The following is a 21,467-nucleotide window of genomic DNA, read 5'->3' as shown; positions in this document are numbered from 1 at the left end:
AGACAGGTGTGCCAATGGCTATTAGTTACCATCAGGAAGATTGGAAACTTATGTTCGGAGGAACTACTTCTCTAATTATCAGATACTGGGGGATAAGCAACACAAAATTCATCCTTCATGCTACATTTGTGAATATCCCAAGTCCATATGGCTGGTCCCACTAAAGACAAAGTGCTGAACTAGTTGGACCTGATCCAGCAGAACAAGTCTTCCCTTCTTATATTCCCATTTGGCAGAACAGAAAAGTTGATGGGCTACAACTTCCATGATCCCCCAAGCCTTGGCTGTACTGGGGAGTCCAACTAGAACTTGAGTGGCTCTCCATAGAAACAAACATGGCGGGTCAGACTCAACTAACTGGTCCTGCTAGCGGATGTTCGCTCAAGGACTTTTGCTAGTACAACAGGCATTTACCCCTCTCCTTGCCCTCGCTCCTCTAAATTGGTTGGTGGGAGGTCAGGAGAAATACCCCCCCCCACACACACACACACAAAAACCCACCATGTGGTGACAGAGGAGGGAAGATAATTCCAACATGCTAACAGAAATGCTTGCACTCCTGAAGCAATCTCCTTAGTGCTATGTTGAATCCCTCCCATCAGGCTGTATTCAACTACAGTGGTACCTCTTGTTGCGAACACCTCTGGATACGTATCCTTCGGGTTACGCATGCAGCAAACCCGGAAGTAACACAAAGGTTTCCGCCACGCACATGTGCAGAAGCGGTGCCTCTGGATGTGAATGTTTCAGGGTAAGAACGGACCCCCGGAATGAATTAAATTCGTATCCAGAGGTACCACTGTAAGTCCAACTCGAAGTAGACCCACTGAAATGACTGCACCCAAATGAGTCGTGGTGATTAACTTCAAGGGGGTCTACTCTGAACAGGACCAGCATTAAATACAGTGGTACCTTAGTTGCTAAACTTAATCTGCTCCGGGAGTCTGTTCGACTCCCGGAACCGTTCGAAAACCAAGGCGTGGCTTCCGATTGGCTGCAGGAGCTTCCTGCACTCAATCGGAAGCCGCAGAAGCTGTGTCGGACGTTCGGCTTCCGAAAAACGTTCGCAAACCAGAACACTTATTTCCGGGTTTGTGGCGTTCGGGAGCTGATTTGTTCAAGAACCAAGGTACCACTGTACTACCCAATGGGCTGTATCCAACTTAGTTCCACTCAGAGCCAACCCCTTGAAAGTTAGCCATCCACATTTATTTTAATGGGTCTACTCTGAGTAAGTGGATAGATCACAAGATCTTCAATTTCTGCCTCCATGCCACCAAATAATCCCCCCACCCCACTTGACTGGCCCATGTTCTCTTCAAGAAGAGCCCCATTCTTTTATTTATCAGTGCTGTCTTCCGCAGCCCTTTTGCTCTTCACCCTTTGATACCTCAGGCAAAAATGATATTGTGAAAATATTGTGGTTGAAGGGCCAACTTATGATTATGTAGGACCTCAAACCTAAGCATCCCTGCTACAACATTCTATCCTAGCTAATATTTATTATGAAAAGTTATATAACCATCTAGCTACAGAACAATTTTTGATATTCAGTAGGTTTTCAGACTATTGCCGACATAGCTGTCATGCAGACAAATACTGATTATGACATAATCACCAAACGGTGATAAATAACATTTAGCAATATACCACGTAAAAATAGTTATGGGAGGGTAATCAGGATGATGTAAATGAAGTATATAAATACTTCAATAATTTAAAGTTCATTCTTGCATTATAATAAACTATATTAAAAAGAAATAGCTTTGGGGGAAAGATAAGTATAATTGAAATATCTATTTTTTACATGCAATATATTTATATTACTGCTGTATCTGTAACATTTATATTATCTTATTTTTCTGTTAATATGTATATGGGTATTCCATAATTATAAACCAGTCTTTGTACACCCATTTACCATGCAATCCCTCACGCCCAAGAGATTCACTAAAACACAGTAAGAATTGAGGCAACAGTTTTACCACATCATATATTTCTCTTCATTTTCAAAAAGACTACTATGACTCAGCACCGCAGCAAACAGAGAAGGGCAGATGCCTGGCCTACTGAATTGCTACAGCACAGAAAACTGGACCAGCTGAGCTTCTGCCTGCCACATGCTACAAATTATCTTGTCTGAATTCACAAAGGGGAGGGGGATTCTGTTCCTATCATGGTCCTGTAATTTCATGCAAGTTCACATAATCAAGCGAAGACTCTTACAGAGTGGAGTGAAAGTACAGATTAATTTAAGATGCTCGGTTGATTTCTACATCTGATAAGTTTTCTCACCATTCAGTTCCAGAGAACTTAGAAGAAACTGTTGTGGTGCAAATCAAAGCCAACTCTGATTTATGTCAGAGTACTAGGAAATGGGGCGACAGGAGGAGGGGAAATAAGGCTTCGAGTTAGGGAGGTTTCCCTATTGTCTCCAGTGCAACTGAGAGTGTTGTTTGACACCACCAAGCATCAGGCCCAGGATTAAGTAGGTCCCTAAAATATTAATGCAAGGTTTCCCTCTAGTGGCAGCAATACTTGTAATAGCAAGTCAAAGTTACCTCACACATACTGCATGAAGATAATATGGCAGCCTCCCAAATTTATCAAGCTCTTGTACACAACTTTCAAAATTCACTATTGCTGCCCAAAGCAGAGACATCTATTGATTGTGATGCACAGTAATATCTGCCCAGGACCTCCATCTTTCGGTTTAGGAAGAGGGTTGGAGTAGTTAGTTACTTCACAGATTCTGAAAGGATAATATGACTGACCACAGATAAATAGGTATAGTGGTGGGTCTTCATTCTTGACCTCAGTTGACCATATGTGTTTGGTGAGTGAAAGGCTTAACTGTACCCCATTAACCTTTCAGAAACTTTCAATACTGTTGACAGCAGCAGTTAAGAGAAGACGTGGAGGCTGACAGACATCTGCACTGGACATTTGAAGCACTGTGATAACACTTTAACAGACCCCTTATTCCCCTCACAGAGCTTGTCAAACCACTCTGGAAGTTTTGCTATGTGAGGGCAATGGGAGGCCATGACTGTTAAAGTGGTACTATGGCATTTAAAACATACAGTGTGAATGCATTCATAGAAGATATGTTTGCCCTCTACAGGCCACAAATCTGGTGGTTCCAGGTTTCTAGTCTCCTGTGGGTTTTCTGAGCACATTCCATAAGCCAGTTTTGTCCTGCAGAACGGAAATCTTTATGTGAAGAGCTCAGCTTAACACTGAAAGGAAGCTATAGCAGTTAAGTTCTTCCTCTGAAGAGTCAGAAACAAGCAATGTATTGCCAAAGGGGGATGATTCTGCAGTCAAACGTGATCCGACCTTTGAGTAAATGCCTTCACATTCGGATAGTGCAGCAGGTCAGAGTTTTGTGCCAACAATGCCATTTACCTTATTGACCCCTGGGAGGAGCACAGAGAGAAGAAATGCAGAAACACAACTGGATGCCTTCATCTGCCCCACCTACAACAAAATATGTCTCTCCCGCATCGGTCTCTACAGCCACAGCAGGCAGGGCAAACATCCAGCAGTTTGACCTCACCAGGTGGGCAAGGTATAAATAATAAATTATTATAATATTTTTATTATTCACCCCCAAAGGCACACTCCTCCATTGTCTCCCGAGACAGATAACTAAAACCAATAACCAATAACCGAAGATCATAAATAAAACATGGAAGTGGGGTTTGATGGTTAGATAAGAAAACCTCAATGCAGCTGTTAATTAAGAGCTAAAAAGGGGGGTGGGAAATACCAATTTTATCATCATCATATTCTCAATATCCTTTATTTCAAAGTAAATTTACATAAACCGCTATCAGTGCAAAGGTCCAAATATACAATACAAGCCTCATTTACCAGAACTAGCGAGATGCATGTAACTCTTGTTTTTCCCCCCTCTTCCTGCACAATTTTCTTTCTGCTCATGTCCAACCCTCACCAACAGATGATTGCACAAGTCTGACAAGCTGCTTTTTAAAGCGTGCTGAAAATGTACAAGTCCACGCTTATGAAATAATTGTGAAACCAATTGGCTGGCTTGACAGCATAGTAATGAGCTCTACGTCAATTGAATCCTAATCACCTGGAAGCATAAGCTGTCTTCCCGTCTGCCAAAGTCCAAATGAGAGACAAAGAGTATGAAACTAAAATGAGAGAGACAAAAGGCACTTTACAGACAACCAATTGAAAATAACTTATTTGGGAACCGATATCACTTTTAGACAGCACACAGCTAACTACATGCAAAACAGGAGCCAGAAAGCAGCAAAAGAAAAAACTCTACACTTCACTAGCATAAAATACAGGGAACTTTTATTGACACGGATTCCATGCTAATAAATATCAAATTCTGCAACCCATGTTTGTTATAATATATAACATAAATCAGACACATTTCTATATTATTTACTTTGGGGTTTTGTTTTGTTTTCTTACACTCAATGCAATATTTTGGTTGGGTTGTTTTTCAAAATATTTTCAAAATATGAGAGTTTGTTTGTATGATGCATAAGTATAAATAAAATATTTTTAAAAAAGAAGAAGAACAAAGTGTCCTGGGTAAAGCCTCGGAGATCATATGACCCACTGCTACACTGCCATAGCAAACACTATTTAAAGTTTAGCATAAAACTTCAAACACTATTTGCTTCCACTGTGGCGAAACCACAGCAGCCCAGGCATTCTTCAGGGCTGCCTCATCCACAATGCCTCACTCTAGAAGGACATTCCGTAAGGGCATTTATAAGAACAATGCTTTGGATGGGAGGCCCTGGAGAGCCTTGACATACCCAAGCAGCTGTCAAAACAAAAAAAGGATGGAGGTCAGCGTGCAGGGTAGTGACATGGCTCTGTCTCTGTGGCAGAATGTCTTATGGCAGATCTGTTTGCTGGGATGCAAGCTCCCATAAACTCCTGCAGGCCATCAGAGTTCCCCTGATTTCCATTTCAGCTTCAGTGTTGAACTGCAAAAATTCCAATAGATACACATGGACCTTTGGATTTCAGCCACTATTATTACAAAATTACCAGGAATGCTTCAAGCTGCATACTTTCTCTTATTAATAATAGGGTGGGATTGGATCTCTTAAAGCACCTTTAATTCATAAGCCAAGGAGATGACACAAGCATGACTATATCTACAGCTTTCTTAATCTTGACTTTGCCACTCCATCAGTTTTCAAAAGTTAAAATGTTGCATTTACATAAATATGTGCTTATGTTGATGCAAGAACGTTACGTTTATTTTTGCAACATGCTCATCAGCTAATTCACTATATAGCAAACAGATTGCAGTTGGGGTTTTTTAAATTGTGGCTTAGAATTCATTCTCTTGAGGCTATAAAGGGAAACTATAACAGAAGGAGTTTTTATGGTGTCCTTTTGTTGTTTCCTAGATAACAAAAAAATCATTTGTATTTAAACTCAACATTCCTGCAGTATGTGGAAATTTCACTTTAGGATATTTGTAATAATGTGATACTTATAGAGCAGGAAGGACCACATATCTTCCAGTCCAATTTTCTATAATCGGGATGATCTCAGATGATGCATTCTAACACAGTAGAACTATTCCGCTTATCTATGATCATTCACAGATATAGGAAGAGTAAAACATAATTGCAGTGCTAGTAATTCAAATATTTCTCAGTTTCATTTATATTTTTATTTCACTTCCATCCCACTCTTTATCTTTCAGATAACTCAGAGCAGCTCCTAGTGGGTCTCTCATCCGGGTTCTGATCAAGTTCACATTGACTTTGCTTTCACAATCACTTTGCTTCAAGAATACCACAACAGAACTTTCACTGAGCAAATCTCCGCTATTGTTAATGAACACAGACACAGTGCCAAATCATAGTTTAGCGCCACATAAACCAGCCATCAACAAGTCTTGGGTCACACACTCAGCCTTCCCAATATACACAGAGGTCCCCTTCTTTTCCTGGATCTAAAGTAAACTGAATGCTATGTGTTTGCCCTTCAGACCAGGACTGGAAACAAGAATCAAGCTGTGGCTGGCAATCAAGTTTGCTTTATGCCTGAAACTGGCAAAGGTAAAGGAGGAGTGGGGTCCCATCCAGGACAGGTTGACTGCCCAATTCCTGGACTCCAGAACTACTCACCCGCAGCCCAAACACTACTTCCTCCTCCTGTCTTGATTTCCTCTTTTAATCAAACCACAGTTTGCCATTACTTCTGAACCATGGTTTGAGCAAGTCTTCCAAACCAGGGTTTCAAACCAAGAAGTAACCATGCATAGTAACCATGCATGGGAAGAGAAGGAGAACAAAGAGAGATGAAGCCTGTGACTCATTTCCAATTGTCTCAATTCAGCTAATTCAATTCAGAGTCTATAGAGAAGCCTTCTACATAGTGAAGGAAGACAGAAAGCATCTACATTTTCTCCTTAAAATCAAGCAGAAATAAATATACTGTACTCTATACTCACTGACTATGCTGCAGAATGCCACTTTTCTGATGCAACGGGGGTAGACAATATTGACTAACCAGCAGTTTCCTTCCCCTTACCTTTGCCAGTTTCAGGCACAAAGCACTTAGCAAACCAACAGATGGTTCATTATCCAAATTCTGTTAGTTTTTGGGCAGCACTGGAATAGGCTGGACCCTGTGGGAGTGCCAATCCCAAACACAAAGAATGACAACAAAGGATAACTAGGCTGGAACACACTTCCCTTTGTATCTTCTGGCCTTAGTGCAGTTGTGGGGAGGAGAAGGAGAAAATGCACCTAAAACTCTACACAGACTCTTTTTTGCAGGACAAATTCTGCTTTTACACACAGGTGCTTCATTCGAATGGAACAAACAGAGGATGGTGCTGCATCGAAACAGTTTTCCATAATTTTTTCTTTTCTTTTGATGTTGAAAGAGATAACAACAAGAAAATAGACTTCTGGGTTAGCGCCTCCGGCAATGGCGGAACTCCCCCAATCGGGAGGAACCGGCTCTGTGAAAAACAGGGTCTTAACGCCACGGCGATGGCGGAGACCCTTAGAAATCACAGACGGAAGAAGTCTGTGAACCTGGGATTCGGCTGGCACCTTCTGCGCCCCCCCCTACTCGCGGGGAGACCCGGTATCGGGAATCTGGAGCGACGTGGGGTGAGAGGCTCGGTGCTTTGAATCGACCGCTTATTTCACGGAGTGAAGCCGCATTGCTGCTGTCGGAGAGCGCTGACTTTTTTCCTGTGGACAATTGGATTTTAAACAACAACCCGTGAGTAGAACAGGAAATTGAACTTTTAAATAATTTAATTTGGCACCGAACGGGGAAGGTTCAAACAGGAAGTCCACCTTCCCTTTCTGTAAATTGTTGTTGTTGTTGTTTAGTCGTTTAGTCGTGTCGCAAAGTAGTTGTTAACTAAGGTTTTAGAAAGTCTTACGTAAAGGATTAAAACTCCATTGATTGAAACTATTAATTTTGACCAAGTGAACTTGCAGGAGAAGGTGAAAAATTAAAAATTGAAGCATCACGTCTCTGAACCTGGAAACAGTTTGCAAAAAGTCCATCGACGGTAAACAGGACAAATTTGACAGCTAGCTTTAAAAGAAAGACATTGTTTCTATTGTCCGCTTCTGCACTTAATAAGAAGAAAAGGTAACTGGAAACTGTTACTAATTTACTTTTGGAATTGTGCTGAAAAGGATTGATACAAATGGAGACTGTCTTCCTCTAGAGGGAGTTTTGGGACATTGTTACAAGAGTGCAGCTGGGAAATTGGTCTTAAGATAAAGACTGTGAGAAACTAGTTCTGACCTTGAACATCTTAAGAATGTCGGCAAAGGAAGAAGTAGCGTCTGTACTGAATAGGACAATCTATCTGTTGGGAAAGCTGCATAAACAGATAGATGTCATGGCTACTAATATTGATATTTTGGGAACAAAAGTGGGCATCAGCATAGAAGTCGACAAGAACCCGGCACAAGAATCTTCCTTAACTGAACAAATTGATGAATTAGAGAAGGAGAAAGTTGCTGTTGTTGAGTATAAAGCAAAACAAGGGGGAGCCTTAACCCTAAAGAGGCAAATGGAGGATTACAACTTGAGGCCTTATATGACTGTAATTAGGAGATTCAGTTTTTGAAGATGGGTGCCTGGCCTGATCTGGAAAAGGAAAGGTGGAGAGATCCCCTTATGCAGGGATCAAATGACTTTTGGAATATGAATTTGAGCCAGGAGGAGATTGGAGCTTTTGGGGCCTTTGGACTTGGAAGAATTGTGAAACAAGACTCGGAATACTTTATGGGCCCTAGCTTTAACTATGGAAATCTGGCAGACCTGTCAAGAAGGAATATAAGCATGGCTGGGTTGGAGCTCCCCCAAGATCTGCTTTTTAGCAACAAAGATTATCAAGAAGATCGGCAGAAGGGAAGTGAAGAAGAGTTAAGACCCTCCAATTCACTAAAATATTAAATACCATCTCAAAAGCGGTATGTGCTGTCAGTCCTGATCAACGGGATGAATCGCATGTGAGAGCATGGTACAGTGGTGCCCCGCAAGACGAACACCTTGCAAGACGGAAAACCCGCTAGACGAAAGGGTTTTCCATTTTGGAGGCGCTTCGCAAAACGAATTTCCCTATGGGCTTGCTTCGCAAGACGAAATGTCTTGTGAGTTTTTCTGACTTTTTTTTCCTTCCCCCCCTTTTTCTAAGCCGCTAAGCCGCTTATCAGCTGATCCGCTAAGCCGCTAAGCCACTAAAAGCCGCTAAAAGCAGTTAAGCCGCTAATAGAATCCGCTAAGCCGTCAATGGGCTTGCTTCGCAAGACGAAAAAACCGCTAGACGAAGAGAATTGCGGAACGGATTCTTTTCGTCTTGCGAGGCACCACTGTAGTATTAACTCCAAAATGTCTTCAACTTGGCTCATCTGAAACAAAGCATAATTAACACTAACCCGTTTGTACGTCTGGAAAATAACAAACTGAAGTTGAGCAAAAAGAGGAAATGACTCCTCCTGAACTCTTTCTCCCAACCATGAGGGAGGAATACAGGGAAGGAAAATGTGAGCACTGAAGGCTCCCTGTAGTACCCTGGTCATTCACATAGCACATAACTATGGTTCACTGTGATACGAAAACATGGCTGCAGCTTTGTGGAAGAGGAGGTGTATTGTATCCACCACCATCATTTTGCCCGGACACTGAGGTCCAGCACCAAGGGCCTTCTGGCGGTTCCCTCACTGCAAGAAGCAAAGTTACAGGGAACCAGGCAGAGGGCCTTCTCGGTAGTGGCACCCACCCTGTGGAATGCCCTCCCAACAGATGTCAAGGAAATAAACTACTATCTGACTTGTAGAAGACATCTGAAGGCAACCCTGTTTAGGGAAGTTTTTAATGTTTGATGTTTTATCACTTTATTATTATTAATAATATTCTGTTGGGAGCTGCCCAGAGTAGTTGGGGAAACCCAGCCAGATGGGTGGGATATAAATAATGTAGTAGTAGCAGTAGTAGTAAGAAGGCGTCAGGTTCAATCCCAGGTATCTCCACGTAGAGCAGGGAAAGATTCCTCATTTGAAATTCTGAAGGGCTGCTGCCAGTCAGTTTAGAAAAATCCTGAGCTAGATGGACCAATAGTTTGATTCAGTACAAGGCAGCTTCCTATGTTCCTATTGCCATTGTGTTTAGAGCTAGAAGTCATAAGCAGGTTTGCCTGAGTAAGAAAGAGCATGTCATCCACATCAAACCAAAAAGAAAGCTACCCACTAGTACCTCTTCTGTTGTCTGTGAAAGGTCTCAGTAAATAGCCCTCCAAAAGCATCGTATTTCTTGTTATTTTAATTTCATAACAATCTCTTGATAGATCGATCTTCAGTGCATGAAGCTATTTTCTCTTGCTGCTTAGTTTCCACTGCCTTGGTGTCTCCTACACACACCATTAAATATGACCACATTTTACTGGATACCAGGATCAGACACCCACCACACCTCCCTTTCTGAACAGATTAAAATACTACCTGTTACCACAAACACATAACATCCCCTGGCACTAGTTGTTTTTTTCTTCCTCAGCCATAGCACACTGAAACCTCAGAGGAGGCAGACTTTTGCATCACAGGAGCAAATAATCTCACATATTCAAGAACTCATTTCTAGTGGAGTTTTTTTTTTATAAAAAAAAAGACGCAGAAGCTTATGAATTTCCAAAAAAGCACAGCAGTCACACCGACATCATAAACTGGCTTTGCAAAACCTGGAAAGAATGAAGTAGCTTCTCTTTTCTGATGAAAATATTCCCACAAATCCCATTATCATGCATGTCTAATCCTAATAAAGCACAGAGAAGCAAGACTGCAAATCACCTATCTTTTTTTCCATTAGCAGAAAGCAAAAATATATACCCTCTTCACCTCAGTCAAGTGAGGATCCTAAATAGTTGCAGAACAAAAAATAGCAGAGTAACAGCCTGTGATATCTTTCTGCCAGGTACCTGCCACAGGTACACACACACATATTTTTGTTAACTTTTTTTTCAGCTGGATGGGATTATTTGTCTTTTAGGTATCTGCATTTATCCATATTGTTTTCAAATGTGTCTTTTGTTGTTTTCTGTATTTTTGGTTGTAGGGTGATAAAGGCAATTCATTAAATGACTGAATGAATGAATAAACTTACTGTATTATAATAATAAAAAGTATTTCCATTATTCCAAAATTGGATAAACTATGGTGCGTCTTTGGTCATGGTTGTAGGATTTTTCTGCCTACTTTTTGAAAAACTAACAAGATATTTCGCTGTTGGTTTTCCAAATTTTATTTAAACATTCGGCCTCTGAAAGGAAATCATTCTCTCTGCCAAGATCTTCAAATAGATAAACAAACCTTACTGTGAGAATCATTAGGAGACCTTTCAATTTAATTTGCTCTCTGGTAGTCAAAGTTGTAGGTTATAATCAGGTCCTGTTTTCAAACAGCACTGAAAAATCACCTGCATGTTTCTTGATGTGATGTCCTAATTTGTTAAGGGAGGAAAGTGACAAACACACACACACACACACACACACACACACACACACACACATTGTTGGATCACTTTAGAATGCATAACTATGAACAATAAACCATCAGAGGTGGTACGATGAAGCCATACCACCAATGGAAGCTGGTTGTTTAAAGTCACATAATCTAAGGTGATCCAACAGTGTATAACTTGTCTGAGGGCAGACTTCCTCAGAAGGCTTGCCAACACAGAGTTTGGAAAATTATCTTGAAATGACTTTGATATACAACAGAATCCAGTGGCAAATAATAAATATTGACTTACCTGACAAGAAATGTGTGCAGTCCAACATCAAAACTTCTGTAAAAGAAGAAGAAAGAAAATAGTTTAATATGCAAGTGTACTATATTAGAAAGCGGAATCAAAAGCTTTTTAGGGAATAAGCAAAGGGGGGGGGTTCAGGCTAATAAATGCAGAAGACCACAGAAGCAATATTTTCAGAGGAGAAGCGGGTGGGCACTTTCTGAGAAGAGTCCTACGAGTTCCACTTCCATCAACAAGAGGCGTTGCAGGTCTAATCAAGCACACAATACTGTATCCACTTCTGTACACTTCTGTGCAGAAAGAAGGATGGATTCAAATCAGGGGAAAGTGCAAAAAAAGAACAATTGCAATGATTGCGATAAAGCAAATATTACAAGAGGAAGCTGAAAAAACCCTATTTTTGTACCCTACAGATGTGGAAGGCCCTACAATAGGATCCTGCCAGTTGGAGGGGTTTTTATCTCCCCTATATGCTGTGGGTCAAGTTTGACAGATGATCGGGGCAATCACCTGATGTCACAGTGACAACAGGTGACCTGTTTTGGCCCACACAGCTTGAAATCCAACTGAGCTCTGGGCCTTCTACTGGGAGGAAGGCCTCAGCTTTGCTTCCCCCTCTCCAAATCTCAAACACTGGGCTGCGTCTTTTCGTTTTCAAAGAGGCCATCCTCTGGGTGAAACTCTTCGGATTAGGGAGCAGGGCCTTCCAGCAGTGATTTAAAACTATCCATCAGGGATTCTTTACCTGTGATTCCTGCATTGAATGGGTGGCCCTTGGGGTATGGTTACCAGATGTCCCCGTTTCCTGGGGACAGTCCCTGGATTTACAAATCTGTCCCCGGACAAAATCCGTCCCTGGAATGTCCCCGGATTTAATTTAATGTCCCTGGATTTATATTTTAAGTGTTGTAGTTTTATTAGTAGGGTATGAATGTTGCGTGATTGGTTCAACAGCACAAGATACATCATATAGGGACTTCCAGCAAGGCAAAATGCACTACCAGGCTGGCTCCAGGCTGCTGAGACTGCCGCTGCTGCTGTCGAGGGAGAACCGGGGATGCCCAGCGCGTCAACTGGGGGAACCACTGACACCCCCCCCCCATCACCCAAACCGAGCCAGGAGTGAGAGTGCTTGGCCACCTGGCAGACTGCCCAGCGGTGCTCCAGGGCCAGTAAAAACCCTGGAGCCAAAGCAGGGAGAAGGAGGAAAGGAGAAGGGAGAGAAAGAGGAAGGAGAAAAAAGAGGGGAGCCCCAACCTTGCCGCGCCACTGCCGCTGTAGCCTTATGAGGCTTTGCCCTCGGGTGGGAAAAATATTGCGCCCGGGAAAGGGAAAATGGGAGTCAACAGACACTCAAGGAATAGTTTCAGAGAAAAAAACTTTATTTCTACCATCCATGAACTGGTAGAAGGAGCAAGTGTGATAGTTCACAAAACAAGCACGAGTTGACAGTCATTTGCACAGAGTATATATTCCCCTTCCAGTTCCCTCCCCTTTCTCCTCCCTCAGGAGTCCTGCCCCATGAGTTCCTCTGAGCATGAACAGAAAGCTCCTGTCTTGGGACTCTTCCCAGGAAGGGGGAGGTGAGAAGCCAAGGGGTTTCAGAGTGTTCAAAGATGTTGCAACTGAATGAGATAAGATTCGTTTCTCAGGCTTGAGTATTCTTGGCAATGACAGAGCCTATTCATTAGCTTTTTGAAGCCTTCTCGTACTGATAAAAGAATAACATTTTTCCTATGCATCTTGTGAGAAAAGCAGAGAAGAGCAGAGAAAAGCTGTTTGGGATTTTTAGAAGACAAAAGGAATTTTGGACAGTTTTGAGGCCTGGTTGGGGGGGTGACTTCGGGCCTAGGTGGGGTCACCTGTCCTCACCTCCTTCACTGCCACTGAGGAGAGGTAAGAGAGCACTGAGAGGGCAAGGACATGTGGCCGAGCCCAGGCCCAACCCAGGCCTACTCCACGGCAGATAGCGCCCCAAGAGATCAGGCCGGGGTCCAGAGGAAGCCTGCGTGGCAGAGGAGACCCAGAAGAGAACATATTACTTCTTATTTTTTTTAAAAAAATAATTCTTAAAAAATAACTTTTTTTCTCTTTTCAAAAAAAAAAAGTGTCCCTGGATTCTTTGGAAGAAAACCTGGTAACCTTAGCTTGGGGGGTCCCTTTATGATTCTACGATTTTATTATCTAGTGCCCTTTTTTGGACTACAGTTCCCATCAGCCTGAGACAACACAGCTGCAGTCCAAAACATCTGGAGGGCACCAGATTGGCGAAGCCTGCCCAAGAGGATACTTCACTCTTCTTGAGGGCTGTTGGCAGTTATTTCAAAAGCCTGCTGTTTCTCCTTAGCGTGCCACTTCCACATTGGTATTCAGCACACAGTCGTACACAAATCCCCACATACAAAAATAAACCCCAAACCTGGGGGAGACTCAAACGCCCTCATGCAAAATGTCCACGCTCTACTGGTAGCAATAACCCATTTGATTAAAACACACACACACACACACACACACACTGCCAAACAGCAAATAAAAAATACAGCCCTCTCCACCCTACTCTGAAATAGCAATAACATACACATCTGAAAGTCAAAGCATGTGCAAAACTGTGATTAGTTTGCATTTATGAGATGGCCGTAGGAAATGATGAGTCAGCTCCAACTGTGTCGCAGATGCCCTCAAGCCATTTCCCAACAGTTGCATTTCATCCATGCAATTCCTTATCACCACAGCCCCTTAGAAAGTAGGCTTAGCAGCATTATTGCTGTATTGTGCAGCTCGTTAAATGTAAGGTATAAACTATATTATGTTTATGATAGGCCAAGTTGTTAACTGGGAAACAAAACTGCCTTAGCCTCCACCTGGTCAAATGTGCCCTTATTCAAATTTTGCAATGCAGTTCTCCACTCAGAAAATGTTTACAAAAATGCATTAATTAGGAGGGAAGTTTGTATAAAAATGAACATGAAAAAACATCCAAAAATGCATTATACCAGGGTAGATTGCTTGCAGAAATGTGTATGTTATTCCAAACTGGATATTTTAAAAAATGTGTTTCTTAGGATAAATTCACCCTTAAATAACAACTTTTCATAAGGACGAAAATTTAAAAAATGCACATTGCTGCAGAAATGTGGCGATCTGAATTTAAGATTAGAAAAAGAAACAGAGAGAAATAAGATGGATAGATCTAAGTAGCACACAAAACATCACCATGTTGCAGAAGATGCCACTGACACACACAAAAACCAAAAACGCTAGTCTTCCAGCTAGGCATATTCCTAAAATTGAAGAGTTGTGCACCACCACATAAGCCAAGTGAGGTGACCTGAAATCTATGCCCTGCTTTTCCTTCAAGCAGTTCAAGGTAGTATATATGGCCCTGCCCTTTTTATCCTCAGAACAATTCTGTGAGATATGTTAGTCTGAGAGCTACAGTGACTGGGCTAAAGCCCAGTGAGCTTCACAGTTGACTGGGGATTTTAATGTAAGCCCTTCAAATCCCATTCCAACACTTTAACCAGTAAAACACACTGGCACTATTTGTAAAAGAAAGAAAAAATCTACCCTGAATGGAATAAAGATTGAGACACCTCATTCAGCCAAACACTTCCCATTACGAGACTTGCAAGGTCTCCATAATGCCACTTTAATGGGTAAGTAATCAAGTGTTACAGACTAGCCATGAAATTCTGGCATAAGTGAAGTCTGCGGGATCCTTGCCCATTCATTCCAACGGGGCCAGAAACTCACGCCGTGGTTTTATTTGTTTTGGAAGGAAGGCGCAGTCCTTCCTAATACCACTCAAGTAGTACTAATGCAGATGGAATTCAACTGCTGGAACTTCAAAGAGGCCAACAGTACTCAGTCAATCAATCAGTGAGCAGTGTTGGCCAACAATATTTTTAAAAAGTTAAGCATAATCCCAGACACCGTACAAGAAAAGCGGTAACAAACAAAACACAAAAGTGGTAACAAAAAACAACAACAATGCACCAGTTATCCACACATATGCACCTCAGATAAATAAGAAGAGCTCGAAGCCATTAGCACAGCAGGCAACAGCGCAAGCTATTAGCCACCAGCAGAAGCTGACATTAAAATGCCGTATTTTTAGGAGCAGCCAGAAAGCAACTTCTTCTTCTATCAGTAGGGCATCCCAGGAGACTGATGCCGCAACTCTGCAACTCCCCGTTTGGCATGGCCACCAGTTGAACTTCAGTTGGCAGGGGAAAGTGGAGTAAAAGGGTACAGAATGGATGAGGAACATCAGGTATGGGGGTCAGATTCGGTTCTCTAGGCCTCACTACCTGGTCCTTGAAACTCTGCCCAGGTCACACCCCTTTTCCCAGGTTGTGCCCACTAAGTGGTCCTGCTTCACCCCCTGTGTGCTTTTGAGTGGCTGAAATGTGTCCCTAACCTCTAATAAATGCCTGTGGGGAAACCAGCAAGCAAGATTTGCACATAAGAGCCTTCTCTCCTGCTGTGATTTCCCGAAACTGGTATTCAGAAGCCTTGCTGCCTCAAAGCCGTCATGGCTAGTAGCTCTCAACAGCCTTCTCCTTCATGAATTTGTCTAATCCTCTTGTACAACCATCCAAGTTGGTGGCCACCACTGCCTCCTGTGGGAGCAAGTGCCATAGTTATGCACTACATTCAAAAGTACAGTGGTACCTTGGAAGTCGAACAGAATCTGTTCCAGAAAGCCGTTCGACTTCCAAAACATTTGGAAACCAAAGTGTGGCTTCTGATTGGCTGCAGGAAGCTCCTGCAGCCAATCAGAACCCACAGATGTTGCAGCAGACTTTCAGATTCCAAAGAACATTCACAAACAGGAAAACTCACTTCCGGGTTTGCGGCATTCGGGAGCCAAAACATTCGACTTGCAAGGCATTCGGGATTCAAGATACAACTGTACTTTCTTTTCTCGGTCCCGAATCTCCCAACTTTCAGCTGCACTGGACGTCCCCAAGTTCTAGTGTTATGAGAGACACGATAAAAGCTTTTCTCTAACCATTTTTGACATGCCATGCATAATTTTATAAACTCTTATCATAATTTTATAAACTCTTATCAGTGGATTTCCAAGGAAGTTTGCCTTAGTTCACAGTCAGACCTTTGGTTCACGTATTTCAGTGCTGAATATACTGACCAACAGTTGTTCTGTGGGGTTACATACACAGCCCTACCTAGAGAAGCCAAAGTCTCAACATGGGACATTCTGCATGCAATGCAGATACGCTACCACTGAGCTACAGCCCTTCCATCTATTTATCTACTTGCACTGGTATGCTTTCAAACTGCTAGGTTGGCAGAAGCTGGAGGGTCCTTTGCCTTACCTTTACCTACCTTCCATCACTAGATCCCATACCATGATCAGGTAGTCACTCAGTCCACTTACTGTTGATGAGCAAAGGCCCATCTTTCCCCTTCTTCTGATACTTTTATCATTGAACTGAACTTAGAAAATACTGAATCACAGAATGGCGGAGTGAGAAGGGACCCAGACTTAGGGACTTCCCCTGCATGTGAAGAAAGGCTCCAGCACATTGAGTGGACAAGACCAGAAGTGGGTCTAACGGTCAAGGAGGAGGTTTCTGCATGTGCTGTAGAGGGAAGTGAGGAGCAGAGGGGGCTTGTCAACCTGGGAAGAAGGAAAACTCTGATCCAAAACATCAGCTGCCTTGCGGGATATTGTTGGGACAAGAAAAGACTAAGGAGTAAGCCTGTGATGGCCTGGGACTTGGGCTCGGACTCAGAGCCGGAGGAATCTCAGTCCGCACTGGATCCTCTGCCTCAGGCGGCAGCTGAACCAAGTCATGAGCCTGATTCTGAAGAGCCCCAGTCTGCACAGGTTCCCCTGCAACAAGCACCAGCCGGGCCGAGTCAGGGGCCTGAGCCTGCCCTGGCTCCAGATGCAGGGATTACCTCGTTGCCCTCTGCTGGGCAACCACGTACAGCTGCTCCACTTTCAGTTGGGTCAGGAGAGGCTGAGACAGCCTCTGGGTCTAGTAACCTACCAACATCTCCCAAGCTGCAGAGACTCAGGTCTGAGAGAAGGAGAGACCTGAGTACTTGCAGGAGGAGTGCTCGCCTTCGGGCGAGACAGGGAGGTGAGTCACTGGGGGATCAGGACCGGCCATTATCCCGTCAGAGATAAAAGGCTGCCGGATGCCGCCCCAGGTTGCGGGAGCAACATTGCTGCTTGCTGGGGCCTGCCTGAGACCTTGTGCCCGACCTAGCCCAGTTTCCTGCCTTGGCCCTGTTGGACTGACTCCTCGTGGAATCCTTGGATTCGGGACCGGACCTGGGCCGTGTGTCTTGGGTTAACCCCCGGGCCCAGCACAAAGCCCTACACAAATCTGGAGTGGAGTCCCTAAGGCGGTGGAGTGTTGCAACTCCTGCAACCAAGCTGGTGTTAAACGTATTGCCCTGTTTTCCTTTGGACCACACCAGTGAGGCCAAGAATGAGACTCTTGTCGTCTGGGCAACGGAGAGGTCACTTCAGCTGCTAATGCTGTGGTTTGACTTCGTCCCTGGAGGTGCACTCTATTGTCTCTCGAGACAGAGGGATGCTAATAACAAACAGAACTTGGACCAGACAGCCCTTCAAACAGAGGAAACATGACTATTGTACATACAGTGGTACCTCAGGTTACATATGCTTCAGGTTACAGACGCTTCAGGTTACAGACTCCGCTCACCCAGAAATAGTGCTTCAGGTTAAGAACTTTGATTCAGGATGAGAACAGAAATCGTGCTCCGGCGGCACGGCGGCAGCAGGAGGCCCCATTAGCTAAAGTGGTGCTTCAGGTTAAGAACACTTTCAGGTTAAGAACAGACCTCCGGAAAGAATTAAGTACTTACCCAGAGATACCACTGTATAAGGAGTTTGGGAGACTGGATTTGGACCATAAGGATAGGCCCATGAGATGCAGATGTACCATCAGAACTAGGCGGCAAAGCCAAAACATGTGAGAGAATCTGCTTAGCGAGGACTGATAGATGTTTTATGTAGGGTTGCAAGAATATGCATGTCATTTCCGAGGCTGTTTAAACTGATAGTTCATTCAGTTCCCCCAAGTAGGGACCATCTAGGCTTTTAAGTTTGGATTTCAAAAGCAGCCACTTACTCACTGATGGACTGAGCCCCTGAAACTAGAATGTCTCAGCACCATGGGTGTCTCTTTCAAACCCAGGCCTGCTTGACAAAAGGAACCTTCAGGGACCATCCACTCTTTGAAGAGGAACGGGATGTGGAACAGCTAGGTTTGGAAGAGCTTTGCAACATTAAAACTGGCTTTAATGAAAAGCCTGCTCCTATGGGGAGGAGTCAGCAGGATTCTAATGCCCTCAATTAGTTTGAAATATTTACTTGATTCAGCTGCTTGGATTCCTTCCTTTAATTTAAAGACAGTGCGAGGGGTGGGGGGTGGAATATTCCCACCACACAGAAAATCGGAAGACAGGAAACGTCAGAGTGGTGCTTGTCTGAAACCGGCACACAGAGGAAGGGAGAAGGAAGTGTCAGCTTGTCTTTGCCCTTCCTTTCCTTTCAAGCTTCAGCTGCTGAATAACTCCCGGGGGGGGGGTGTAAAGAAATGGCTGTTTGCTTAGCTATCAGGATACGAAGAGGGCTGCAGATGGGATGCAAGCCAGAATTAGGTGTGCTGTGCAAAGCAAATCGTGCCAGGCACTGCAACCCTCACATTAGCAGAACGTTAAAAGGGTTAAGGTGCTTCTTTTCCACCTTTTGCAAAGCATTCTTAAAATAGGTCTACAGCAACACAGCCCCAGCGCTGATGCAGCAAAACAAAATCCTCTGCCACTTTCCACAGGATTAGCAATTATTCCTTTACTATGGGGCGGTGGGATCATTCGCCATGGTATGGGGGTGCTGAGGCCTGTCTGCACTGAGCTATACAGCTATGTAATGTTTTAAGTGTGATTTAAGCACATTATACAAACGTGACACTAGATGGTGATGGTGAGCTTATGGCAAATTCAATATATTTTTCAAAACCCCTTTTTTAGAAAGAAAAAAAAAACATTTTCACATCGTTTTTTAAATATGTGCCTAGATTCCACTTCTATCTGTTTTTTGGAAATACACATTCAATGTTGCTACCTAAATCATAGTTCAGTCAGTTGTGCATAAGACTTAATCTTAGGGCCATGGGCTTGTGACACTCATTGGACAAAAGATTCCGGCATTGCAGAGGGTTGGACGAGATGGTCCTTGTGGTCCTTTCCAACTCTACAATTCTATGATACTGTGCAGTGCTTTTTTTCTAGAAAAATTGGTGCCAATACTCACCATTAAGTTGTCACAGTAAGTGCCACACTTTTTAACAACAACAAAAAAGAGGTGCTGTTGGTACTGCGTACCCTGGAGTAGCCCTTGGGGGGGGGGAACCACTGATTCTATTAATGTCCCTGCTTTGCACCGCCTAAGTGAAGCAGCAGCTGGAACAGGTAAATTTTTTGCCATCTCTTCTTGCTTTGTATTTCCTGCTGCTATATTTGAAAGACAGAAGAGTTCTCAGATCATCTGACTTACATCACAGCTGGCCTTGATGCTGGACTTCTTGGATGAGAGGGTGAAGAGAAGGAAAGAGTTAAATTGTTTCATTAAGTTGCCTTGAAGAGAAACTGCTAAAGTTAAAGGTAAAGGACCCCTGGCAGTTAAGTCCAGTTGTGAACGACTCTGGGGTTGCGACGCTCATCTCGCTTTACTGGCCGAGGGAGCCAACGTTTCTCTGCTGACAGTTTTTCCGGGTCATGTGGCCAGCAAGACTAAGCCGCTTCTGGCGAAACCAGAGCAGCACATGGAGATGCCGTTTACCTTCCCGCCGGAGTGGTACCTATTTACCTACTTGCACTTTGACGAGCTTTCTAACTGCTAGGTTGGCAGGAGCTGGGACTGAACAACGGGAGCTCACCCCGTCACAGGGATTCGAACCGCCGACCTTCTGATCGACAAGCCCAAGGCTCAGTAGTTTAGACCACAGTGCCACCCGTGTCCTAGAAACTGCTAGGTGGGAAGAAAACAATGCCATGTTTGATATGATTGAAAGGAAGCGAGCAAGCTATGTTACTGATAAGAGAACATCAGGAGAAGGAGAAGGCAATGAGTCACGCTGTAGGGTCTTCAAGGAGAGCTGCAGATTAACCACTCTGTGCATAGCTGATGCCTTAAAATAAGGTAACAACACAGGGGATTGACTGTGCATGTGAAAAAGTGTAAACAGCTAATTGGTTAGTGGCTGAAACGAGGCTTTACGGCTGTGTGACAAAGGGGTGAGTTTGATAAAGTTTACACTGCTGTATCTATGCTTGCATTGCCTTTGTATCTTTTGTAGTGACTTCCGCATTGGGGTTGCCACTTTGCACATGCAAAATAAATGTTTACTGATATATTACCATGTTGTTATTGACCTCCAGCAAGGGAACCACTACAGAGGAAGCTACAAACAAAAACTGGGTTGATGTGGCTGACTTTTCTGGGTTAAGGATTTCTGAGCTAGGGAGGGGTATGTGTTGGTGCTCAAGTTCTTATTTTTCTCCACTGGTTAGAGGGTGAGGGTATAGGGGTTGTTTATTGTTACTGTGCTGCCAATATTGTTATTGCTGTTGGCAGGGTACGGTTTTACACACACAAAAACACATGCACACACACACACACACACACAGAGAGAGAGAGAGAGAGAGAGTATGCTATGTTAACATTTCTACTACTTTCCTATTCTATTCTATAATGTAATTATGGATATGTTCCTCGGTGTAAGTCACATAAAGACCTACAACTAATAAGTTCAATAAATAAATAAATGCTTTTGCCTAGGTTGAGTTTAACACTGAAATCGCCTGTCAAGATGTGTCTGACAGAGAGAGGGAGAGGAGAAACTAGACTACTGTACAGACTTTTACCACTGGTTCTGTCCACCACTGCCATGTGGCCCTTGGAAGATTGCCCAGAGGGGAATATGGCTCTCAGACCACTGCACTAGATATACTCTACCTGCTTCAGCACCACCACAACTACCACCTTCCATCAGTTCCCCTTTTGTTTGTATTCAGAATCCGTGACAAAGGTCCCCACATACCTGCTAGAATTGCAGTCCCAACATGCTCTGCACTCCCGTGAAGAGGAACCCTGTCCAAAC

General features: G+C 43.5%; 1 protein-coding gene and 1 long non-coding RNA gene across 4 annotated transcripts in view; one reads left to right on the top strand and one right to left on the bottom strand.

The window, feature by feature from the left end:
* The window catches only part of LOC307212094, a 317,636-nt gene that overhangs the window by 111,585 nt on the left and 184,584 nt on the right, over positions 1-21,467 (top strand). The window lies entirely within an intron of this gene.
* HHAT (hedgehog acyltransferase) overlaps positions 1-21,467 on the bottom strand; it is a 187,175-nt gene that overhangs the window by 111,165 nt on the left and 54,543 nt on the right. For all 3 annotated transcript variants that reach the window (XM_079968801.1, XM_079968803.1, XM_079968802.1), the window contains exon 9: positions 11,302-11,337. In XM_079968801.1, coding sequence (XP_079824927.1) covers positions 11,302-11,337 — 36 coding nt within the window. The remainder of the gene's footprint in view (positions 1-11,301; positions 11,338-21,467) is intronic.

This window comes from Podarcis cretensis (assembly GCF_951804945.1).
Source record: "Podarcis cretensis genome assembly, chromosome: 3".
Classification (NCBI taxonomy): Eukaryota; Metazoa; Chordata; class Lepidosauria; order Squamata; family Lacertidae; genus Podarcis; species Podarcis cretensis.
This window is presented reverse-complemented; position numbering and strand designations above follow the sequence as displayed.